The following is a 27,168-nucleotide window of genomic DNA, read 5'->3' on the forward strand; positions in this document are numbered from 1 at the left end:
TCACTCCCACTAACCCACAACTACTTGGTTACAAAGCAAAATGTTCCCATTTTGTACTCTTTCTTGGAATCCATAACTATTTGGACTAGATTCTTTGAAGGATACTAATTTTCCAATTATTCTGTTCTAAAAGTAGTCCTCTTCTTATTTCTAAGAATTCTAATTTACCCTTTTCTCAACTCTTTCCTTTAGCATAGAGGATAGTAATACCTGACACAGGTTTGCATCTGTGCACGGGACCGTAACAGGGATGGAAACAGTAGGTATCCAATCTAACTCTGCTATCATGGAATAAATGAATAGTAGACATGCATTCATGAAATAGTAAGGCTAGATGTGGTTTCAAGGAAAGGGGAGGCCACCATAGGAAATGCTAAAACCGCTTTTGCAAAAATTATAACTGAGACAGTGTAAGAGATCTGATCTAACCAACTCCATCTTGCTTCTAACCTCCAAGCTGTCCTTGTTCATTCCTGGGCATAGGCCAAACTAACCTTGGGAGGAACTCAGTTTATAGTTTATAGTTTAAAGCAAAGACAATAACAGCCCTTTCCTAAAACAAAATCCCCTTCTGTACTGGGGACTAGACTGCCCTTGCAGGACTAACAAATTAGCCACAAGACTAGAAATTATGGTTTAGGAATCATGCAGCTGGAGGCTACAAGATTCCAGACCTCCCCAAATTGCTCCTGAGGATCACATCACTATTGTAAAACCTAAGATCACTAAGAGTTTTATGGTTATTTCTCAGACTATTTTTCCTTGTTTTGGTTATTAGTGTCTTCTTTAGTACTTTTAATACAGAAGAGCACATATTTTTAAATAAGCAATGTATGCACATCATAAGAAAACTCAAATAATATGGGCCTTATCTCTTATCATGTTCTGCAGATAGTAATCATTAAGAAAAGATGATCAATTATTACTTTTCAGTGTTCGTCAAATGAATACATATTTTACAATATCACCCAGAAAAGAAGTAACCAGTGAAGGCTGGGTGCGGTGGCTCATGCCTGTAATCCCAGCACTTTGGGAGGTCGAGGTGGGTAGATCACGAGGTGAGGAGATCGAGACCATCCTAGCTAACAGGGTGAAAACCCGTCTCTACTAAAAATACAAAAAATTAGCTGGGTACGGTGGCAGGCGCCTGTAATCCCAGCTACTCGGGAGGCTGAGGCAGGAGAATGGTGTGAACCCCAGGAGGCGGAGCTTGCAGTGAGCCGAGATTGCGCCACTGCACTCCAGCCTGGGTGACAGAGCAAGAGTCCATCTCAAAAAAAAAAAAATAAATAAGGAAGTAACCAATGAAATGGACAAATTATATAAAAGGTTATCTCATATATTAAACAGCAACTTGTGGTCAGGGGTGGTGACTCACACCTGTAAACCTAGCACTTTGGGAGGCTGAGGCAGGTGGATCACCTGAGGTCAGGAGTTGGAGACCAGCCTGGCCAACATGGCAAAATCCCGTCTCTAGTGAAAATACAAAAATTAGCCAGGCATAGTGGCACACACCTGTAATCCCAGCTACTTGGGAGGCTGTGGCATGAGAATCACTTGAACCTGGGAGGCAGAGGTTACAGTGAGCCAAGATTGCCCCACTGCACTCCAGACTGGGGCGATAAAGCGAGACTACATCTCAAAAAACATAAAAAAGTAACTTGCGGCCAGGGATGGTGGCTCATGTCTGTAATCCCAGCACTTTGGGAGGCTGAGGCAGGAGGATTACTTGAGGCCAGCCTGGGCAACAGAGCAAGACCCCATCTCTACAAAAAAATTTTAAGAGTTAACTGAGTGTGGTGGTACGTGCCTGTGGTCCCAGCTACTCGGGAGGCTGAAGCAGGAGAGTTGCTTGAACCTGAGAGGCGGAGGTTGCAGTGGGCCAAGATCGCGCTACTGCCTCCAGCCTGGGCAACAAGAGCGAAACTCCGTTGCAAAAAGGAAAAAAAAAAAATTCGGGAATTTTGTGAGCTAGTTGTTAAATTGTTGGCAGCTTGAAATCAATTATGGGAAGAGTTAGCATTTACACCACAGCACTGGCAAATGCTACAAATCGAGGCTTTACTATACGCAGGGAAGTGGCTCACCAGCACACCACCCTTCTCCTTCTCCCTTTTTTTTTTTTTTTTTTTTTTTTTGAGACAGGGTCTTACTCTGTCACCCACACTGGAGTGTGTCAGGCCTCTGAGCCCAAGCTAAGCCATCATCTCCCCTGCGACCTGCATGTACACATCCAGATGACCTGAAGCAACTGAAGAATCACAAAAGAAGTGAACATGGCTGGTTCCTGCCTTGACTGATGACGTTACCTTGTGAAATTCCTTCTCCCAGCTCAGAACCTTCCCCACTGAGCACCTTGTGACCCCCGCCCCTACCCGCCAGAGAACAACCCCTTTTGACTTTAATTTTCCACCACCTACCCAAATCCTATAAAACAGCCCCACCCCATCTCCCTTCGCTGCCTCTCTGTTCGGACTCAGTCTGCCTGCACCCAGGTGATTAAAAAGCTTTACTGCTCACACAAAGCTTGTTTGGTGGTCTTTTCACACGGATGCACATGACAGAGTGTGGTGGTGCAATCATAGCTCATTGCAGCCTCAACCTCCTGGGCTCAAGCAATCCTACCTCAGCCTCCCAAGTAGCTGGGGCCACAGGTGCACACCACCACCACACTCAACTAATTTTTTTTATTTTTTTATTTTTTGTCTTGCTATGTTGCCCAGGCTGGTCTTGAACTCCTAGGCTAAAGTGATCCTCCTTTGGCCTGCCAAAGTGCTGGGATTACAGGCGTGAGCCACTGTGTCCGGCACAACAGAGTTCTCCATTCTCTTAATGTTTTTTTTGTTTTTTGTTTTTTTGGTTTTTTGGTTTTTTGCCATACAGGAGACTTAATCTCTCAGAGTCTTGAGAGGACAGTGGCAGCCTAATATTTAAGGAGTTCTTTTCATCTGGCTTGGCTGGCTTTTAAGGTGTGATGATGATGCGGCTCCAATGAGTGGAGGAACACCAGGGTTCTTGGTCCTCTCGCTGGTTTAGATAAAACAACATGGACACATGTGGAATGGTTTAAAGGAGTGGAGAGTTTAATAGGCAAGAAAGAAGTGAGAAGAAAGAAGCAGCTCCCCTGTACAGAGACAGAGGGAGGGGGGCTCCAAAGGCGAGAGGGGAGGCCCCTCCTGCCTCCTGTGGGGATACTGGCCAATTATATGAGGAGGCTGGAGGAGGCGATCTGATTTGCACAGGGCTTAGGGGATTGGTTTGACCAGGCATGTCTTTATGTAGCCCATGAAAAAAACTGGCCTTCCCACCCTAGCCTTTTAATATGCAAATACGGTGCGCCATGATGTTCTACACACGTGGGGATATGTGGGGGCAGCCATGCTGCCAGGCACATGTGGGGCAAGGGCAAGAAGAAGAGGGCGGGAATCGCCATGTTTGGATGGACCCAGTTTCTAATGTTCTGCATTTGCATATCAAAGGTTGCCCCCGAGTCTAAGAGCCCGGGCTTTCCTGATAGACAAGAAACGTTTCTGGAGCTGCTTTAAAAGAAACGGAAACTTTCCAAGGACCCCTTTTCCTCTCTATCTGCCTAAAATAATTTCTTAATAACTCCTACCACAATGAGAATGCCAGTGGTAGTGGAGATAGATCAAAAAGCAAATGTGGGGCAAAAGTCCGGAATGCCTGTAGGAAAACTCTGAGGTACTAAAGAGTTCTGGAAAAAAGCGGATTTCCAGCAACCTAGATGTACATTTTAGCAGAAAAATGCCTTCCACGAGCAGCTTTCACTTAATACAAAGCAGAAGGGTAAACTTAGGAACAAAAATAATTCTCAATATAGAAATAAAATGCACTGTAATCTCACTATTATTCAATATAATTGGCAAAAGAGACAATAAACTACTTCAAAACATCTACTAATTTACTTCCAAATGTTACAGAAATATGGCAGGTCCACATCTACCAGCGAATATTCACATGTACACACAGACTATAAAACAAAACACAAAATGGGCACTCATAACAAATAAAAGTTTTATTTGGCATTAATAACCTAACATGATGTGGGAACACTTTACTATGTGATTAGTTGCAACGTTCAGAAGTTGGAGGAATGGGGAAAGATGGTTTATAACAATTTTTTTTTTTTTTTTTTTTTTTAGACGGAGTCTCATTGTTATCACCCAGGCTGGAGCGCAGTGGCGTGACTTCAGCTCACTGCAACCTCCGCCTCCCGGGTTCAAGTGATTCTCCTGCCTCAGCCTCCCAAGTAGCTGGGATTACAGGTACCCGCCATCACACCTGGCTAATTTTTGTATTTTTAGTAGAGACGGAGTTTCACCATGTTGGCCAGGCTGATCTCGAACTCCTGACCTCAGGTAATCTGCCTGCCTCAGCCTCCCAAAGTGCTAGGATTACAGGCAAGAGCCACCATGCCCGGCCTGTAACAATTTACTTAAAACTTTTCCTTTGAAGTCTGACTACTTGAATGCAAGTATTTCAAACAAAAAGGAGTTAAATATCAGATTTGCTATGCGTACAATTCAGAGATAGCTTCACAGATTGTGGGAACATACCTTAGTATTACCATTATGGAAAACAGTGTGGAAGTTCTTCAAAAAACTACAGATAGAACTAGCATATAGCCCAGCAATTCCACAACTGGATATTTAGAGATATCTGCACCCCCATGTTCACTGCAGCCCTATTCACAGTGGCCAAGACATGGAGTCCACCTAAGTGTCCATCGATGGATGACTGGGTAAAGAAAATACGGTATCTATATATGACAGACTACTATTCAGCCTTAACAAGGGGAAATTTTCTGTCATTTTTGACAGCTTGGAGGAAGTTGGAGGGCATTATGCTAAGTGAAATAAGCCAGACAGAGGAAGATAAATACTGCATGATCTCACTTATAGGTGGAATCTACAAATGTCAAATCTGGCTAGGTGAGGTGGCTCATACCTGGAATCCCAGCAGTTTGGGAGGCCAAGGCAAGCAGATCTCTTGAGCCCAGGAGTTGGAGACCAGCCTGGGCAACACGGTGAAACCCCATCTCTACAAAAAAATACAAAAATTAGCCAGGTGTGGTGGCACATGCCTGTAGTCCCAGCTACTCAGGAGGCTGGGGCAGGAGAATCGCTTGGGCCTGGGAGGCCAAGGCTGCAGGGAGCCATGATTGCACCACTGCACTCCAGCCTGGGTGACAAAGCAAGACCCTATCTCAAAGGAAAAAAAAAAAAAGGAAATTGGTAATATCTGATCATAATTGAATTGTGTAAATCCTTTAATCCAGCAATTCCTTTTGTATAGACTGATCCTACAAACACACCCACCCACACAAATATGCAAATATACACATATGTGTGCACCGATTATTTTATTATTTATTTTTTGAGGTGGAGCCTCCCAAAGTGCTAGGATTACAGGCATGAGCCACGGTGCCCAGCCCCCAATTATTTTATGTAGTATTGTTTGTAACGTAAAAATGGCAAACACTTTATTCTCTTTTTCTCAGGCAACTGGATAAATTATGGTGCACCTTATCCATAAGTAGAATATCACACCATGACTGCAAGTGAAAATACAGCAGCTATGTTATTGGGGGAAACCCCACCCCCAATATTTAATGTGGGTTCTTTTCTATTTCCCTAAGCATTGGCTGGTCTGAGAAATAAAGGGAAAGAGTACAAAAGAGAGAAATTTTAAAGCTGGGTGTCTGGGGGAGACATCACATGTCGGCAGGTTCCGTGATGGTCCCTGAGCTGTAAAACCAGCAAGTTTTTATTAACGATTTTCAAAAGGGGAGGGAGTGTACGAATAGGGTGTGGGTGACAGAGATCACATGCTTCACAAGGTAATAAAATATCACAAAGCAAATGGAGGCACAGTGATATCACAGGACCACAGGATGGGGTGAAATTAAAATTGCTAATGAAGTTCGTGCATGCATTGTCATTGATAACATCTTATCAGGAGACAGGGTTTGAGACCAGACAACCTGTCTGACCAAAATTTATTAGGCGGGAATTTCCTCATCCTAATAAGCCTGGGAGCACTACAGGAGACCCGGACTTATTTCATCCCTTTGGCTTCGACCATAAAAGACAGCTGCCCCCACCGGGGCCATTCATAGGCCTACCATCAGGGGCGCATTCTCTTTCACAGGGATGTTCCTTGCTGAGAAAAAGAATTCAGTGATATTTTTCCTATTTGCTTCTGAAAGAAGAGAAATATGGCTCTGTTCCGTCCGGCTCACTGGCAGTTATCTCCCTTGTTCCCTGAACATTGCTGTTGTCCTGTTCTTTTTTCAAGGTGCCCAGATTTCATATTGTTCAAACACACATGCTCTACAAACAATTTGTGCAGTTAATGCAATCATCACAGGGTCCTGAGGCGACATACATCCTCCTCAGCTTATGAAGATGACGGGATTAAGAGATTAAAGACAGGCATAGGAAATCACAAGGGTATTGATAAGTGTCCATGAAATCTTCACAATTTATGTTCAGAGACTGCAGTAAAGACAGGTGTAAGAAATTATAAAAGTATTAATTTGGGGAACTAATAAATGTCCATGAAATCTTCACAACTTATGTTCTTCTGCCATGGCTTCAGTCAGTCCCTCCATTCGGAGTTCCTGACTTCCCACAACACTATGCTGTATTTTCATATAGTAATAAGGAGAATCATCACTAATATAGCTATATTATATGATTATGACTAATATGATTATGACAGTAAACCCAACCAAAGACAAAATTCCTTGCCTGCCTGCAGTTTGCATTCTAGTGGGAAGAGGAAGACAATAAACAAAGTAAATAAGAAAAGGGTACAAACCAGTAGAAAGTGCTCAGTGGTAGAGAGGAAAAAAAATAAATTTGGGATAGTGGTAGAGAGTGTTGGAATCAAGTTGAAATTTTAAATAAAGTGCTGGAGGAATTGAGAAGATATTTGAGCAAAGAGTTGAAGATGGTGAAGGTGAAAGCTATGCTGGTATCTAGAAGAGAGAAAAGGGCCAGTGGAAAGGTCCCATGGCAGGAACTTATGGGATATGTTCTAAATCAGCAGAGTCCAGGCATCAGGAGCTGATGCCCTGGAGAGAGACTCAGGGACATTATTGACAGCAGACCGTGGAGATCTTTCTATACTGTTGCTATGATATTATTTTGCTTTCTGAGTGCAACAGAGAACTACTGGAGGTTTCTGATCAGAAAGGGAGCCCACAGGAATAATTACTGCCCCTATTTGAAGAATGGATCCATTAATACGGAGAACAGCTAAGAAACATGTCCACCACAATGGCCCCAGTGAGAAGCAGAGCCTGACCCAGGTCTCTGACTCATAGTTCAAGGCACGTTCAAGCACCCCAGAGTCTTACTTACAATTCACTACACTGCTCATAGAAATATTTTCCATTTGGTAAAAGATCAAATGTTGACTTGGTGACATTGAGTAGAAATTCTGAGATGAATTCAGAGAAAGGAAAGGTGATCCATAAAAAAAAAAAAAAAAAAAAAAAAAAATCCTTCAAATGCCCACTGCAAGAATGAGGATTCCAGAGAGATCTTCATACCTCTTTTCTATTTCTCAGTGCACTGGCACCTCTTTGTTGATCTTGGCAGCCATCTGGTTGGATAAACTTGTCTGCAGTTTTTCTACCTGGTGGTTCTAATCCCATCCAAGTAAAACACTGCAAGAGCTCACATTCTTGGCTTGGCATGTGGGCATGATATGCCATAAATTTCAAAATTCGAGGATGACCCTGTTGATCCAGGATCTTGTTTGGCATGAAGATTAATCTTGCTGTGAAAGCTTAAAGGAAGATCACCATTTGAGTCTTGGTTCTTTCTGTTTTGCTGTGTGGATGGCTCCCAAATGGTCCCCAATCTTATTTTTCTAAGTAGTGGTTTTTAAACCAGGGGAGATTTTACTTCCCAGGGGCTTTTGGCAATGTCTGGAGACATTTTTAGTTGTCACCACAGGAGTGGGGGCCAAAGGGGGATACTGGTATCTAGGGAGTAGAGGCCAAAGATGTCTACCAACATCCTATAATGCATAGAATGGCACCAACCACAGAGAATCACCCAGCCTCAGATGTCAGTAGTGCTCAGTTAGAGAAACTCAGGGCTTTTGCGTGAGAAACTCTATCTAACAATGTATCATCTACCCCTATCAACCTATTATCTATCATCTGTCTAGTTATCTATATCTATCTATCTATCTATCTATCTATCTATCTATCTATCTATCCATCTATCCATCCATCCATCCATCCATCCATCCATCCATCCATCCATCCATCCACATCCACATCCACATCTACATATAACTCCTGGGCTCAAGCAATCCTCCTACCTCAGCCTCCTGAGTAGTTCGGACTACAGGCATGCACCACAACGTCCAGCTAAGTTTTTCATTTTCTGTAGAGACAGGGTCTTACTAGATTGCCTAGCTCAAGCTTCATAAATTGTAATAGAATTTTGAAGCCCATGTAACAATGAATAAAGTAGATATTGATAGAGAACTCTATACATGATTAAGTGGTTTTATTTCTGGGATGTTTAAGACTTATTTTCATTGTCACAAATGCTGTAACATTTACAATATGAAACATATTATAATATTATACATCTTATAATATTAAAAATTTTAAAAATAATTAAACCATTTAAAATATTGACTAATTCAAATTTGAAAGGCTAACCAAAGCCCTCAAAAAGATATACATTTTAAAAAACTGAGCCATCAAAATTCATTCCGCCTGTCTAGAAAGAGTACATCTTATTACTATCTTTGGAGCCTAGAATGAGGATGATCTGTCATTACTTAAAGAACACATTTAAAGAACAGAAACCTAAGCTAAACTTCAGTGAAGAAAAAAGGATGGAAAATGTTAGGCCAAATCAGGTCAAGAGTAAGAAAATAAAGGTATGGGATCAAGATGTAGGCAAATGGTTCAAATGGTGGGTTCTCCTACATTTTCCGTGAACCCTGAAGGAGTCAGTGCTTCAAGGTGGATCCCAAGTCACTCAATGGGACTAAATTCAAAACAGGGTCAAGTGGCCATTTGCTGACAAGAGCTCACACATGTGCTCTGAGCTCCTGGAAAACCCAAACATTCTTACAACTTTGAGACTTTCACAACTGTCGATTCCTATTCATGTAGCCTGAATCAATCAATAGACTGTGATCTGTGTCAACCAATCAGAATTCAATAAGCATCAACTAGTCAGAACTCAATAAGTGTCAACCAGTTAGAACCTAGTGTCAAACAGTCAGAGCTCATCAGGTGTCGACCCATCAGAACTCAACAAGTGTTGAGTCATCAGAACCCAAGCGCCAAACTCATCAGAACTCAGCAAGTGCCCACCAGTCAGAACCCAGTAAGTGTCAACCCATCAGAACTCATCAAGTGTCCACCTATCAGAACTCAACAAGCATCAGCCCATGAGAGTCCAACAAGTGTCAAACAGTCAGAACTCAATGAGCATCAACCAGTTAGATAGAACCCAATGAATGCTAACCCATCAGAACTCAACAAGCACCAACTAATCAGAACTCAACAAGTGTCAACCAGTCAGAATTCAACAAGCACAAACCCATCAGGACCCAACAAGTGTCAACCAGTCTGAACTCAACAAGCACCAACCCCTCAGAACCCAATGAGTGTCAACCAGTCAGAAGCCAACAAGTCAGAAGCCTACAAGCATTAACCAGTCAGAACTCAATAAGCATCAACCAGTCAGAACTTAACAAGCATCAAACAGTCAGAAGCCAACAAGCATCAACCCATCAAACCCAAAAAGCAGCAACCAGTCAGAACTCAACAAGTATCAACCAATCAGAACCCAACAAATGTCAACCCATGAGAACTCAACAAACATAAAACCATGAGATCCCAAGTGTCAACCGGTCAGAACCCAACAAATGTCAACCCATGAGAATTCAACAAACATCAACCCATGAGATCCCAAGTGTCAACCAGTCAGAACCCAACAAGCATCAACCAATCAGAACTAAACAAGTTCGCATTCCTCAGTTGCCTAGTAGACCAGTGGGAACCTTGGGCAGGAACTCTATTAAAAAAAAAAAAGAAAGAAAGAAAGAAAGAGAGAAAGAAAAAATCCTCTCTTTGTTCTCCAGAACTGTATCTCTCTAGTTTGCAAACTATTCGCTGGAATAGTTTCTCTTATTTTTAAAAGAAAACCCTTTTCAGTACATTTTGTTGACACTTTGTTACTGAGACAAGATGAATTCATAAGCCCACAAGAACTAAAACTCTGATAAGAAATAGTTAAGAGTTAGACACATGCAATTCCACCACCATTTCTTTCTCCTTGGAAAAGAGAACACACAAACCTATCCAGAACTGCAACGTCCACCCAGATCTTCCATGAGAGTTGGCAGTCTCTCAAATGGACTGGTTACAGAGTCATCGGCCGCCAGAAGCTGACACAGATATTCCACTGCCGTTAGGAAAAGAGAATCCATCCAACTGGCATCGCAAACTAGCTCATAAAAAGTAATGGCAACCTGTAATATCAACGGCACTTTGGGCCCAGCAGTCGTTTTTTTTTTAAAAAAAAAAAAAAACCAAGAAGCTGGACCAACTAGTTGTCAATGTACAAATTTACAAAGTCTAGAAACAGGGGCTGGAGAAAAGAAAATCATACTCACGTAATGCCAAAATACTATTATTCTAATAAATGTACTGCAAAATGCACACCTTAGCCAGAAAGCTGCTGTGTGCCATATTAAACAATGGAAATAAAATGGTTTTGAGTTTTTAATTCACAGATGTCATGAGAAAGCAAGCAACAAGTTTTCTCTCAAGACTAGTTGGCATTTGCTCCCTTGTGAAATCACCAATATTGAGTCCCGTTTTAATGTGGAAAAGCAAAGAGATACGGAGTGCAGAGCAGTCACTTTTTTTAATAGAAAAGTGCTTTTCAAACACTAAGCAAGACCCAAGAAAGGGCTATGGATTCAGTTTTGCAGGTCTCTACTCGTATTAAAAATAATTTGAAATAAAACAGTGCTCTATGTAACCATGATTAACAAATTCATATTTGATAACCCTGTTTCTACACTATTAATAAAGTTTGGATTGTCTTGTTCAACTTTAGTTTTAGGGGCGTGTGTGCGTTTGCACGTATGTGAGTCCGGGTGGTTCTGTAAAATATGCACAATATATTTCTCATTGTGGCCACGGTAAAGGTATGAAAAACACTAGCTTGGAGAATCTCTTGTGAAGCACTCACTATTTTAAAGATTATATTCTTGAAAGAAGCAGAAGTTTCCCGTGTTGGATTGTTACCAGATACTTTTCTTAGAAAAAAGGTAGAGTGGGGTTGGATGGGAAAAAGAAAAAACCCAAGACAAAAGAAAAGGCATCTAAACATCTGTCCACAATGAAATGGATACTTCTACTGTATCCTGTACTGACTACTGTAGCTGACTTTCACAAATAATGAACGATGTACCTTCTCCAGGGCCAGCTTCTTCCAGCTCTAGATGTTCAGGCATTCTGGTCATTATTCATCAGTTCAATTAAAAACAAGCCCAGTGTAAAATAACGGCAAGAACTCTGAACTCTGTAGACCAAATTATCTTTCTTCATTCCCCACTTACTGGAATGACATCATTTTTTAAACTTTGCCTTTTGTAGATTTTTTTTTTCATTTTTCCAAGGCACTCATTTTAAAACGGCCTCCGCACAATTCCTGATTCATTATGAATTGTTTTTCAGCCAGTGGGTTTCCGAGACATTGCCCCCGAGGGGATTTTAAAAGCTGAGTTTGCAGCCGGCTCAAAGCCAGACATTTGTAACTAGATACGAAAGCATGAATCTATTCTCCGTGATGTCCTTGAGAACTAAAAATGTTTCAGATGAAAGTTAAGACCCAGGTGTGCAGGCCTGTGTCTTCTCTGATTTTTGGAGTAGGGGGTGGTTGATGGTGGCTCCCAGGGACTGAGAAGAGGGGACAGTGGGGACTTGCTGTTTAATGGGTGTAAAGTTTCAGTCATGCAAAGTAAGAGTTTCTGGAGATCTGCTGGACAACAGAGCTCATGGTGAACAGTGTGGATTAGACATGTAAAAATTTAACAGGGTAGATCTCATGTTATGGTTTTTATCAGAATTTTAAAAATTGAATTGTAGCTTTACATGTGTAGAAAATGGTCTCTTTCATGGGCTTCTCAAAGGCAGCTTGCCTAGTAAAATAAATTTGCAAGGCCAGACATGGTGGCTCGTGAGAGCCTGTAATCCCAACACTTTGGGAGGCCGAGGCAGAAAGATCACTCAAGCCCAGGAGTTTGAGACCAACCTGGGCAACATAGCAAGATCCTGTCTCTACAGAAAAATGTAAAAATTAGTTAGGCATGGTGGGGGTGCATCTGTAGTCCCAGCTACTTTGGAGGTTGAGATGGGAGGACGGCTTGAGCCTAGGAGGTCGAGGCTGCAGTGAGCTGTGATCGTGCCATTGCACTCCAGCCTTGACAACAGAATGAGACCCTGTCTCAACAAAAATAATATAATACAATAAATTTGCAACAGATGAATGGATAAAGAAAATATGGCAGCATATATATGCCATGGAATACCATTCAGCCATTAATAAAGAATGAAATCCTGTCATTCTCATCAACATGGATGAAACTGGAGGACATTATGTTACGTGAAATAAGCAGAACTGGAAAGGCAAATATCACAGGTTCTCATTCACGTGGGAGCTAAAAGTAGCTCTTACAGAAATAAAAAGTAGAACAGAGGATACTAGCGGCTGGCAAGGGTGGGGGGGACGAGGAGATAGAGAGAGGTTTTTTTTCTTTTTTTTTGAGACGGAGTCTCGTTCTGTCGACCAGGTTGGAGTGCAATGGAGCGATCTCGGCTCACTGCAACCTCCGCCTCCCAGGTTCAAGCAATCCTTCTGCCTCAGCCACCTGAGCAGCTGGGATTACAGGTGTGTGCCACTATTCCCAGCTATTTTTCGTATTTTTAGTAGAGACAAGGTTTCACCATGTTGGTCAAGCTGGTCTCGAACTCTTGATCTCATGATCCACCTGCCTGAGCCTCCCAAAGTGCTGGGATTACAGGCGTGAGCCAGCCTGCCCGGCCGAGATTTCTTAAAGGATACAAAATTACAGCTAGACAGGAGGAATACCTTCTGGTGTTCTATAGCCCTGTAGAATAACTACAGTTAACAATAATATACAGTTCCAAATCTAGGAGGATATTAAATGTTCCCAACACAAAGAAATGATGCCTGATTGAGATGCCTGACGGATATGCTAATTACCATGATCGGATCACTGTACATTATGTTTACTCAAACATTGGTATGTACGCCAAAAATATGTACAAGTATTATTTGTCAATAAAAATGTAAATTAAAAATCTTTTTAAAAAATTTGATCCACAGAAGGGTTGATGGACTAGTTTTAGTACATCATGGTTTTCTGCCTTATAACAAAACATCGAATTTCCAGTTCCCTCATCAATACACTCACGGCAGGTCTTCAGCGTTTGACGGTTTTAACTCGCATCCAATATTTTTATCGGAAAATACAGAATGCTGTTCTTTGTTTAATAAACGTCTAAGTATGTATTATTATATATAATAAATATATAATATATAAATTTGATATATACTAAACACATATAAATATATATATTACAAATTACATTATATATACATTATATACATATAGTATACATATATACACATATACTATATATCATATAGTATACATATTATGTATAATATATAAAGTGTTGTATATATTACATGCATAGATTGATATACAGCACTTTAATATACAGTACTTTAACATATGTATATTTTGTATGTTAATGTAACATATTCATAAATTGTATATATTATACATATATTGCATACATTAAAATATATATTAACATAAATTATATTAATGCATTTAATATATTACATTAATTTTATAATATGTAAACATACATTTGTATATGTACATATTATATTCATATATGTATTCTATGTTATGCTTATGTAACACATATTTATTATTGAAGTGTTGTTTAGCACCTTGGTGTGAGCAGCAGCAGGTGGAATGGAAACCTTAGCTCTGTGAGTTTGTTTTCTGCTGAGTTCTTGTGTCAACACCTTTGTCTTTTAGCAGTGGTTAGAGTGGGCAGGTGTCCCATGCGTTGCAGTATTTTAAGAATTGAAGGATAACTTTGTTGCACACACATGTAACAGTGCATCTCACTGCCCACATAAAACGGGTGCTCCCCAAACTGTAGTTCCTCACACCCACTGTCCCAGAGCTTTGCGGGGCCAAGGTGGGAGGATCGCTTGAGGCCAGGAGTTTGAGATCAGCCTGGGCAACATATGGAGACCTCATCTCTACAAAATAAAACACAAATAAATTAATTGGGTGTGGTGGTGCACACCTGTAGTCCCAGCTACTCAGGAGGCTGAGGTGGGAGGATCGCTTGAGAGAAGGAGTTCGAGGCTGCAGTGAGCTGCGATTGCACCAGGGTACTCCAGCCTGGGCAACCGAGGGAGACTCTGTCGCAAAACAAAACAAAACACTCCCGCAATTCCTGTCTGTCTCTGCAAGCGATACCCGAGAGAGCCTCTTGTTAAGATGACAGGGGTCCACCTAACTATGATTTTCCTTCACACCCTCGGAAGAAGGTTATCTGATCCTTTCAACAAGTATACAAGATGAGCCTGACTTCTAGGAAAGTCAGAGAGCTCCAAGAGTGTGTGGCTGAATATTAATACATATCTATGACACATAATTGACACAACCCTGGACAATCTCTAGCAATCTTACCCCGAAGTACAAAGCATGTTTGTTGTGCCGAGGGGGCTTCAAGACTCCTCCCCCGGCCTTCCAACAAACACACACACACATATCCTTTCCAAATTAGACTGGCACTCACCAAGAGCCTGTGCTACAGAAACTCCCGAGTGCTCCCTCCCAGAAGATGCGGAACCAGACCCTGAACAGCCATACCAGCCCATGGGAAGACTCCCTTCCCCAGGGAATTCCAAGATGGGAACAGGGACAGCTTGGTCATAAGTAAACAGGCTTGTGTTTGACCCTTAACAAGGTGTAATAGTTCAGCCTCTGCTGATAGCAAGTGCTATGTGTGTGTCAAAAATTACAAATCAATTGATTTTACAGTGTACAAAGGCAGGATGTTTTTAGCAAGCTACGAATGTCACTCAGAAACCTGGGTGTCAAATATGTGAGTAATAAGAGTAAGCAACAAAATATTTTATTCATTCATGATGATGAGGGCAGCATATTTTTAACAACCTGTGAGGCCAGTCTGCAAAGTCAACATCGCACGCTACAACAGGAATGAGCAAATGCTGGCCTTCGGGCTAAATCCAGCCCTCTGATTATTTTTGTCAATAAAACTACTGGAGCACAGCCATGCCCGCTTGTTTACATATTGTCTATGGGGATTTTTTTTGTTTTTTTAAGAGTCAGGTTCTTGTTCTGTCTGTCACCCAGGCTGGAGGGCATTGGTACAATTATAGCTCAAAGCAGGCTCAAACCCTGGGCTCAAGTGACCCTCCCACCTCAGCCTCCTGAGCAATCTCAGGCTCATGCTACCACTCCTGACAAATTTTCTAATTTTTGTAGAGATGGGGTCTTGCTACGTTGCCCAGGCTGGTCTCAAGCTCCTGGGCTCAAGCGATCCTCCTGCCGTGGCCTCCCAAAGCACTGGAATTACAGGCGTGCACCTCCGTGCCTAATTCTAGCAGCTTTTTTGCACTCTGTGCAACAGAGACCGTGTGTCCTGCAATGCGGAAAGTATCTGCCACGTGGCCCCTACAGAGAATTGCCCATCCCTGGATTAGACTAAAGGAGAAAAGCCACAGCTTGTTTGGAGACAGAAGCAGACGAGACTCAGACTTCTGAAAAGATAAAAAGTTTTATTAAACAAACCTGGAATCAACAGTATTATTACATAAATTAGACAGCAGTAAAATTTTCCTAGGGCATATGTACAAATCACAGTGATTTCCATTGTGCAACAAACAGACAGGATTAAAAACAGGCACTCCCCTCCCCGACCCGCCATGAGAAGGTGGGGTCACCCCGCGGGGTTCCCAGTTCTGGCTCGCCAAGGGGTGCACAAACCTGCAAAGGCACTCTGCCTGTGTGCGCGGCATCCGGCGGCAGTCACAGGGCCCCAGAAGCACGGTGGCAACACGGTGAGGCTGCCCAATGTTCAGCGCAAAACAAGAATTCAGCTACAACAGCTGAGCAGAGCTCAACAGCCATCTCACAGGATAAGGACCGTGGAAAGGCTTCAAATCCCATCCGCTAGAACACAATTGTAATGCCTTTTACATACAGAACAGACGTGTCCACCATGGAAGATCAAACTAAGCCTCAACAGAACCTCCCGACACACAATAATTTACAGAGAACCTGACGGGGCATTCCCCTGTTATTAGGAAGGACTCTTCTGCGGGGTGCAAGGCCATAAGGTTTGCAAAGCAAACTTGATTATGAAAAAGCTTGGTGAAAATACAGCCCCCCCACCTTCACCAAGACACACACCCCGCCCCAAGAAACTATCGAAATGCATTAAGACACCTGTTCATGTGCTTTTCTTCTTGCTTTTGTTAAGTGAATCCCATTCCTTTAAGTTAGACTAATTAGAAGGCCTTCTTGCCTCCGTCAGCAACAGAGAAAAAAACAGTGCATACGACTCCTCCAATGTGTGTAAAATGCATGCTAGGTAGATTGAAGGAAAGATGAGAGGAACCCGGGCACCCCATTTCAAATCTCTACAACAGGAGAAATCAAAGGCTGCAAGGACTGTGTAGACCTGATGCAAAGTTAACTGGCTACAAAAATAAAACCCAAGCCAGTGCTGTCTTGCACTCTGTTCACTCAGTAGGTGGAGCCATGAATGCCTATGACATTCTGGTGTGGTATTTGTGCAGCCTGAGGTGCACCCTGGCTACAGAGTTGAGCCTTGGGGTCTTTAACAGTATTAAGCCATAGTTTCACAGTTACAATGGTCCAAAGAACTAGAGGCCACGTAGGTCAAACACAGAAATGGCGAACACATCACGAACCACTCAACTGTTTGGTTCCACTGGTGATTTTTTTTAATGAGTAGTGATTTCAAATGATTTGGTGTTTTTGTTCTTGTTTTTGCTTTTTCTTCGAAGCAAACAAATGATTTGGTCTTTAAGTGTGGACAGAAAGAAACAAAACGCTGAATGAGAAATTCACAAACAAGTGATTGTGCAGTTGTTTGATGGGCACGGAGAGGGAGTGGGGCTGAACAGCATTTTGAGGGGACGAAGCGCGCAATCTTACCCCACTGCTGGGGGGTTTCTGCTTCTTATTCTATCATGCTGACAGCAAATATAATGTGCCCATCACTGGCTATAGATACGTTTAGGCTAAGCAGGATTTAGACTTCTGTTGCAAAGGAATTAGAAGAATTCAGTAGATACAGTGTATACTATTCGGTTGTGACTTTATTTCCTTCCTGGCTTTATCAATGCCTATGAAAGCAGGCTGGTGGCATTTCCCTTCAGAAAAACAAGACTTGCCCCAATATACTTCTTGTTGTAACATATCCATTTCCTAAAGATATTCTCTTATAGTATTCCAATTTAAGAAAATACTGCCAACTCATAAAATTACATGAAGCAAAGTAAATTTGTAATGTTTTTCTGATACAAATTTTGTGATTATTATAATGAACTTTCCTCCACATTTTGCACGGTGATTGTTTCACATGATCATCTATGAGAAAATTTTGGAATGACCACCCAGGTCAACTATTTTTATTTTTTTTATTTTTATTTTTTGAGATGGAGTCTCGCTCTGTCGCCCAGGTTAGAGGGCAGTGGCACAATCTCGGCTCACCGCAGCCTCGCCTCCCGGGTTCAAGCCATTCTCCCGCTTCAGCCTCCCGAGTAGCCGGGATTACAGGCGCCCACCCCCACACCTAATTTCTGTATTTTAGTAGAGATGGGGGTTTCGCCATGTTGGCCAGGCTGGTCTCGAACTCCTCACCTCAGGTGATCCGCCCACCTCAGCCTCCCAAAGTGCTGGGATTACAGGCGTGAGCCACCATGCCTGGCCAGGTAAACTCTTTTAAAATTATATATAGTGATTGTTCCGTGTTTATAGCTCATTTTGATTAAATTAACCTCTACATGACATTGGGCCATTTAAACTATGACCCCGCCACGGGCAGTTACCAGGTAGCCCGTGTCACTTCAAACGCTGAAATGTGCGCGACGGTCAAAAGTGGGTTTCACACCATCACACGTTCTTGGAATTGCTTCTAATTTCTCATTTGTTCTGTATGGCTAGAGGCTGATAACAATGTCCGTAAAGAACGAGGTCATCCATGTGCTTGCATATTTCATTTTCCTGCATATCAGGTCACAATTAAGGCATTTCAGGCTTTCCTGATGCTAATTTTCATCTGAGTATGAAATCCTGGATAATAAAACAGACAACCTAAAAATAGGCATATGGACTCATGGGTCTATGTACTTTTTAAAATGTGCTCAAGTGTTTCATTTATGGTTTTATTAATAATTTTTAAAGTAGAATGTTCAATAATATTACTATGATTTATTTTTATAGTCAGCAAACATGAGACCTAATGCTTTTCCTTCTAGCTCCACATCTCAGTGCACAGTATAACCTTTTTAAAAAAAAAAAATTTGGAATGCTGCATGAATATACGGATCTTCCTTGCAAAGGGAGCCATGCTAATCTCCTCTGTGTCATTCCAATTTTAGTATACCTGCTGCCGAAGTCAGCACCAGTTTCACCTTTTCACATTCACGGTAAAACCGATGGGAAACTGCATGCTACATGTTTAGACAATGATGGCCCTCAACTGTTAATCCCAACAAGATGGTGAGTGAGACGCACAGGCTGAAAATACAGTTGTCTAAAACATTTCCACATTTCACCATCTGAACATCATTTTCCACTGACTGATTAATTGCAAAGAGTTTATTCTACTGAACCTACTAATTATTCTCACCTACTGAGTTGACCTCCACGTGAAGAAAAGGTCATTGATGAAAAAGGGCAGCTGTGTTCTGTTTCTGCAATTTCACTGTGTTGTAACATTTTTTTTTTCTTTTTATAGAGATGAGGACTCGCTATGCTGCCCAGGCCGGTCTCAAACTCCTAGGCTCAAGCGATCTTCCTGCCTCAGCTTCCCAAAGTCCCAGGTTTACAGGAGTGTGTCACTGTACCCAGCTTCACTGTCTTTTAAAGCCTTAAGGTGGACGTTCTCTTCATTCCACCTGCGAAAGCACAAAGCCATTAACTTTTTTTTTTTCTTTTTTTTTTTTTCCTGGACAGGGTCTCACTCTGTCACCGAGGCTGGAGTGCAGTGGTGTGATCTCAGATCACTGCAGCCTGGACCTCCCTGGATTCAAGTGATCCTCTCATCTCAGCCTCCTGAGTAGCTGAGACTACATTCACGTGCCACCATGCCCAGCTAATTTTTTTGTATTTTGTAGAGATGAGGTCTCACCATGTTTCCCCGACTGGTCTCCAACTCCTGGGCTCAAGCAATCCACCCACCTCAGCCTCCCAAAGTGCTGGGACTATAGGAACAAGCCACTGCATCCAGCTCAGATGAAATTTTTGAATGTGTCACAGAAGGTTGTTTTAAGTACAGTACATTCCTCCAACAACTTCAATGTCATTGTAGATTCTTGGAATAAATTCGCTCCCATATCTTCTTTCTCTTTGTTTCTTCTTTTAAAATCTCAAGTTACCAGGTAGGAAGCACTAAAGATACTGAAGGTAGACCTCCCCATGATATTTTCTTCCCCCAAACTATAAAATACATGTGAGATGATCTTTTTTAATGCATGCAACATACCCTTCAGATGTTGTCCCCGAGAAGAGATTTTTGAAAAAACAAATTGAAAAATAAAAATTATAGGCTCTGTGAAGTATGAACATTTACATCACTGCACAGTTTCTGTGCATCTACCATAATGACTTCTATATATACACACAGGCATACACACACACACACACACACAATTTGTGGTTATAATCGAACAAGTCCAGTTCAAACTTACAAACTTAAGTCTATGAGAAAAACCAAGACATCACAGTAGGCACACAACAACACTAAAGGATAAGATAAAATCTACAACCAAACAATTTTCTAAACCTTCCTACAGTGTGGAATTCCAGTTGCTTAAATAATGCCAGTTCCATTAATTTCAACTGTGCTCTGATCTATTTCTATACACACAGGTACACAGAAAAGTGGAAATGTCCTTATGCCGTGAAGAAGACATTTTACTTCTGGTCTGCTTAGGTGCAGTTCTTTGTTCCAGGCCGATTCCAATCTTCCTGTTTCTAGCATGAAATAGGATGAAAGATTTTGTGAGTTTCTCAGTAACTGGATGAATTTCGTACTCATGATCATCTCAATGATAACACAAAGGTTTCCTTTTCCTAAGTGACAACAAAGAAAACTTTGTAATTCTTTGGCAAGGATCCATAAGCCTGAATTCTAAAAGGAGAGGCCAATCAAAAGGAAATGAAGAATGTTTCAAAGGTAAGGGGTTTTTTTTGGTTGGTTTGTTTGAGACGGCGTTTTGCTTTTGTTGCCCAGGCTGGTGTACAGTGGCGCAATCTCAGCTCACTGCAACCTCTGCCTCCCAGATTCAAGAGATTCTCCAGCCTCAGTCTCGCGAGTAGCGGGGATCACAGGCGCCTGCCACCATGTCTGACTGATTTTTGCATTTTTGATAGAGACGGGGTTTCACCATGTTTGCCAGGTTGGTCTCGAACTCCTGACCTCAGATGATCCATGCGCCTCAGCCTCCCACAATGCTGGGATTACAGGTGTGAGCCATCTTGCCCAGCCCTGTTTTCATTTTTGAGATACGGTCTAACTCTGCCATCCAGGCCGGAGTACAGGGACACAATCACAGCTCACTGCAGCCTCAACTTTCCAGGCCCAAGCGAGCCTCCCACCTCAGCCTCTAGAGTAGCTGGGACAACAGGTATGTACCACCACACCTGGCTAACTTTTTTATTTTTTGTAGACATGGAGTCTCACTATGTTGCCCAGGCTTGATCTCAAACTCCTGACCTGAAGTGAGCCTCCTACCTCAGCCTCCCAAAGTACCGGGATTACAGGTAGGAGCCACCCCACCCAGCCTAAAGAATGTTGTATCATATGCTTATCCATAAATAGATAAATGTATCCACCGATAGATGATGACCTGCACAAGAAAAATGGAATCCCCAATTCAACATGCTTCCTCAGAGAACCTCACAGCAAGACAGAAAATATTTTATTACAAAGTAAAATAAAAGACATAGTGAGTCAGTTCTCCTAAATTCCCCCTCCACGTTTAGAAAGGCATGTGGGGTGATTCAAACAAAGATGAACGGCTAAAGCATAGTTTCTAAGCTGCCCTCAAGTACAGTGATTCATCTGAACTGGTGTCCTATTTACAGGAGAAGATTTGGCTTCATGAAGAACTATCTTCCTGCATAAAATTCCTGAACCTAATTGCTCATTGCTGAAAATGCCAGGGATGTGTTTGGCATGCAAATTACTTGATAAAATTACTGAGACGGATTAAAATATTGCATCTGGGTCGGGCACACTCATGCCTGTAATCCCAGCACTTTGGGAGGCCGAGGCGGGCAGACTGCGTGAGCTCAGAAGTTCAAGACCAGCCTGGCCAACATGGCTAAACTCATCTCTACTAAAAATACAAAAATTTAGCCTGGTGTGGTGGCAGGCACCTGTAATCCCAGTTACTCGGGAGGCTGAGGCAGGAGAATCACTTGAATCCAGGAGGCAGAGGTTGCAGTGAGCTGAGATCACGCCACTGCACTCCAGCCTGGGCAACAGAGCAAGACTCCGTCTCAAAAAGGAAAAAAAAAAAAAATTCATTAAACAGAGCCCTGACCACCACTAGCCAAACTACATTAAAAATGAGTCCACTTAGCAAAAATAATACTTACACATACTTTCTCAACAAGGCATACCAGACTGAGAAAGGTCATTCCTATGTGTGGAATCCTTTTCAGGGACAGTAGGGGCAGCTGGGGACAGGATGTAATGAAACTGTTCACTGATTATAAGACAAAAATCCATCCAATGGAAGCTTTTTTGTTCTTGAAGTAAATTTTACAACTGAGGGCTCTCTGTTAGAGAAAGGTTCTATTTTTGTGGCTTATCAACGGGTCCTTCATACTAAAGCAAACCAAGTCTTTACATCATTTTAAAGATTTCCTGGAGAGACATAATTTGTAAGATGTTATGCGCAAGTTAGCGAAAACGTAAGCCCCAGAGTAGACCAGAGAAACAAACACATTCAGGAACATCTTGTGATTTTTAAAACCCACAACTGGATTCCACAAGCATTTATGAAGTTGATAAAGTTACACACTCTCATGTTAATACAAACCAGTCACCACTGTAAAAGCGTTCATCACATACTGAGAGGTGAAGCCATGCCACAGAGACAGGTTATCTTCTCGAGGTCATAGCCACCTATTCCTCTATCATTTTGTTCTCTATTATTTTAATTTTTATCCAGTTTTCCTCTCGATACATCCATGGAAACACCCGCCCAGGATGGAGGGCTCTCATTCACCCTGTCTTTCAGCAGGTTGGTTCCTCTCCCCAATCAGCAACTGTGACATTTGGTGTCTGTTTCAAATGGTGTTGGTTAGCCAACTGGGAAGACTACAGGAAAATTATGGGAATGGAAATCAAAGTGGGAAAAACAAGCTATGTCAATGAGTAGACACATCACTGACAATATTTTGCTTCACTGGTATTCTTCTTGCTCATATGTTACAGGAAGAAAGATCTAATTGAAGCCATATAACCGAGCAATTTAGAATTGAGGAGTAACTGAAAGCTCTTTTTAATCCATATTTAAAAACTAATAACAGACTTTCAAAGACTCAAGGAAATAACAGTCAAAACCCTTTTCCTTTTTTTTTATCTTATATTTCCCCCCTTTTTCCAGTCATCTGAAATTAAAGCTTAGCGAATTTCATGAGGGATCCTAAAAAATATTATTATTATTTAAAAAATAATAACAGACCTGCAAAGGCTCAAAGAAGTAATAGACTCAAAATCCCTTTCCAGTCATCTTCAAAGCTTAGCAAATTTCCTATGAGGGTACGTTTCTTCTTCTTATTTTTTAACCAAAGGGGACCTAAGAGACTTTTGAAAATACTTGTTAATTATTGTAAGGAAGCTCGCCTGTCACTCAGGGTTTCTGGAACAGGGACCAGAAGAGCTGGGCTTCTCAAATGTTCAGGCACACACAAACCACCCAGGGGTCTTATTTAGATGTGCAGGTTCTGACGCAGAAGATGGATTCTGGACTGTGACGCCGATGCCCCCGACCACAGGCTGACCTGGAGTCACAGGCATGGCTGTGTTTATGTCACTGACCCTTGGAATCATTCCCCTTTGCTCTGCTTCACTGCTGACCTCTGTGCGCATGAGCTTAAGCCCCATTCAGTAAACGCAGCCTCACCTGGATGTGGGGTCGAGTCAGTCTCATTTTATGGTAATTACTAAATATAAAGATATACCTTCCAGATGTGAGCTCCTGACCTCAGAAATTCTTGAAGATTTCTAAATCCTTCTGCGGCACGGGTGCAGCTGTGTCCCAGTCATTCTCGGGGTAAGTTTCGAAGTTGGAAGTGTCGCCGTCGCCAGCTATCTTGGGCACGATGGGGGGCTGTGAGACATGGCCGAAGCATAAAGGCATGCTTAGAAAGGAATGGGACGCTAGGATGCTGCACATAAATGAAAATGATTTGCAAAACACTAAAGCTGTCTTCCCTTCATTTATGAACACGGCAATCTTTGAATTAAAATATTGTGAATGAGGCTGGGTGTGGGGGCTCACGCCTGTAATCCCAACACTTTAAGAAGCTGAGGCAGGAGGGTTGCTTAAGTCTCAGAAGTTTGAGACCTGCCTGAGGAACACAAGGAGTCCAGTCTCTACAAAAAATACAAAAATAGCCGGGTGTGGCGCTATGTGCCTATAGTCTCAGCTACTCAGTAGGCTGAGGTGGGAGGACCGCTTGAGCCCAGGAGGTCGATACTCCAAGTGAGCCATGACTGCACCACTGCATTCCAGCCTGAATGACAGGGTGAGATCCTGTCTCAAAATATAGACATATTAAGTAAGCTATGGTACAGTCATGTGATGGAATACAAGGCAGTTTTTTTTTTTTAAATGAGGAAGCTGGCTGGGCACAGTGGCTCACACCTGTAATCCCAGCACTTTGGAGACCAAGGCGGGTGGATCACTTGAGGTCAGGAGTTTGAGACCAGCCTGACCAACATGGAGAAACCCTATCTCTACCAAAAATACAAAAATTAGCCAGGCATAGTGTCGGGTGCCTGTAATCCTAGCTACTCGGGAGGCTGAGGCAGGAGAATCACTTGAACCCAGGAGGTGGAGGTTGCAGTGAGCCAAGATCACACCACTGAACTCCAGCCTGGGCAACGGAGCAAGACTTCATCTCAAAAATAAAAATAAAAATAAAAAAATAAGGAAGCTAGCCAGGTATGTAGACAGGTCTCCAGATTATACAGTCAAATACAAAAAGCAAGACTACAATCATGTACATACTACGCTACTCTAGATTTGTATAAATGAGTGGCAAAAGTAAGAATGCATGTATCCATGTGGGTTTTTATTAGCACAAAGGAATACACAGAAAAATATAATAAAAGGTGATTACCTACACGTGGCTTGGAGGGGGTAAGAGGGAGACTTGGCAATATATCTGTTTTAATATTGACTTGGTTTTTGACCAATGTGGATAGACAAAACATATTCAAATTGTTTTACTAATGCAATTTAATACAATAAAGTATTTGAAAAGGTAAAACCTTGAACAAAATCAGCCCACGCACAGTGGCTCACGCCTGTAATCCCAGCACTTTGGGAGGCCGAGGAGAGTGGATCATTTGAGGTCATGAGTTCGAAACCAGCCTGGCCAACATAGTGAAACCCCATCTCTTCTAAAAATACAAAAAAAAAAAAAAAATTAGCTGGATGTGGTGGTGCACACCTGTAATCCCAGCTACTTGGGAGGCTGAGGCAGGAGAATTGCTTGAGTCCAAGAGGTGGAGGTTGCAGTGAGTTGAGATCATTCCACTGCACTACAGCCTGAGCCTGAGTGACAAAGTAAGACTCCATCTCAAAAAAAAAAAAAAAAAAAGAAGAAGAAGAAGCGTATCATCCCAGGCTCCAGCCCCAGAAACTCTGATCTGAGCTGAGGACTGGGAATAAGCATTTCTAAGCATTCTCCATTCTTTTGACTCTGAAGTGCAAAGGTGAAAACACTACCATTGAACATTCCAATCAGTAACATATGCAGTGCAGAGTGTGCACGAAAGCCAAGATATGGAATCAACCTAAGTGTCCACCAACAGATGAATGGATAAAGAAAATGTGGTCCATACACACAATGAAAAACTATTCAGCCATAAAAGGGAATGAAATCCTGTCATTTACAGCAACACGAATGGAATGGGAGATCATCATGTTAAGTAAACTAAACCAGGCCAGGTGTGGTGGCTCACGCCTGTAATCCCAACACTTTGGGAGACCAAGGCTGGTGGATCACTTGAGGTTAGGAGATTGAGACCAGCCTGGCCAACATGATGAAACCCTGTCTCTAGTAAAAATATAAAAATTAGCTGGGCATCTGTAATCCCAGCTACTCAGGAGGCTGAGGCATAAGAATTACTTGAAGCCAAGAGGTGGAGGCTGCAGTGAGCAAGATCATGCCACTGCACTCCAGCCTGGGCAACAGAGCAAGACGCTGTCTCAAAAAATAAATAATAAATAATAAACTAAGCTAGATGCAGAATGAGAAACACAGCATGTTCCCACTCATATGTGGGAGCTAAAAAAATTGATCTCATGAAGGTTGAGAGTAGAATGATGGTTACCAGAGGGTGGGAAGGGTGTGTGGGTGGGGGATGAAGGCGAGATGAAGAAATATTGTATAAACATAATGTTAGATAAAAGGAATAAGTTCCAGTGTTTGATAGCATAGTTGGGTGGCCAGAGTTAACAATATATCGTATATTTCAGAATAGCTAGAAGGTTTGCAATATTCCCAACCCATAAAAATGATAAATGTTTGAGCTGATGGATACCCTGATTACCCTCAGTTGATCATTATACCTTCTATGCATGTGTCAAAATATAACATGTACCCCCATAAATATGTACATGTGATAGTTATACTGCTTAGCAGCTGTGTAATGTTCCACACACTGCTTAACTTCTCAGAGGCACAGTCTCCTCATTTATAAAACCGACAAGTATTATATATTGAAAAAAATGCCAGATTTTTTTTTTTTTTGAGACAGGGTCTGGCTCTGTCACCCAGGCTGGAGTGCAGTGGCGTAATCTTGGCTCACTGCAACCTCTGCCTCCTGGTATCAAGCAATTCTTGTGCCTCAGCCTCCCAAGTAGCTAGTACTACAAGCGTACGCTACCACGCTCGGCTAATTTTTATATTTTTTGTATAGATGGGATTTCACCATATTGCTCAGGGTAGTCTCAAACTCCTGGGTTCAAGTGATCTGCCTGAGTTGGCCTCTCAAAGTGCTGGAATTATAGGCGTGAGCCACAGCACCCAGCCAAAAAGCCAGATGTTTAAAAATAGGCAGTTTGGCCAGAAATATTCCAAAGAATATTCTCCATGTAATACACCACCATCACTGAGCGATGACCATGGTGCTAGACACTCGCTTATCTCTGTAATCCTGTTGACCGCCTTCCACTAAAGAGGAAGGAGTGGGGTTCAGCAGTCACAGAGCTAGTCAGGAATCAGGCCAGGTCTCCTAAAATCTGCTTCAAAATCTGGGATAAGTGTCCATCCAGGGATGAATGGACAAAGAACACGTGGTATATGACTGGGTGTGGTGGCTCCTGCCTTTGCGGGAGCTAGGTAGATGGTTAGCACTAAGACACTCATAGAGTGGGAAACTTGGCTTATGAAAGGTTTTAGACAAATAGTTGTATTATATAAATTAATTACATGTCAGCCATCAATAAAGAAGTCCCAGGATTCAGAGACAGTCCCTGTTAACGGGAGAGCTCGGGCGTACTGAGT

The 27,168-nt window shown here is 42.1% G+C and overlaps 1 protein-coding gene and 1 non-coding gene across 5 annotated transcripts in view; both read right to left on the minus strand.

The window, feature by feature from the left end:
• The window catches only part of LOC126946414 (cAMP-dependent protein kinase catalytic subunit PRKX), a 219,727-nt gene that overhangs the window by 82,515 nt on the left and 110,044 nt on the right, over window positions 1-27,168 (minus strand). For 2 of the 4 annotated variants that reach the window (XM_050776669.1, XM_050776671.1), the window contains exon 8: window positions 23,611-23,759. In XM_050776669.1, coding sequence (XP_050632626.1) covers window positions 23,634-23,759 — 126 coding nt within the window. In that variant the 3' untranslated portion in view covers window positions 23,611-23,633. Of the gene's footprint in view, window positions 1-14,018; window positions 14,388-23,031; window positions 23,760-27,168 lie in introns of those variants that run through there. The other 2 variants (XM_050776670.1, XM_050776668.1) reach the window with 2 other exon arrangements.
• On the minus strand, window positions 18,708-18,814 carry LOC126946979 (U6 spliceosomal RNA). The gene has a single exon (XR_007722840.1). It is a non-coding gene; the product is annotated as a U6 spliceosomal RNA (small nuclear RNA).

This window comes from Macaca thibetana, chromosome X (genome assembly GCF_024542745.1).
Source record: "Macaca thibetana thibetana isolate TM-01 chromosome X, ASM2454274v1, whole genome shotgun sequence".
Lineage (NCBI taxonomy): Eukaryota > Metazoa > Chordata > Mammalia > Primates > Cercopithecidae > Macaca > Macaca thibetana.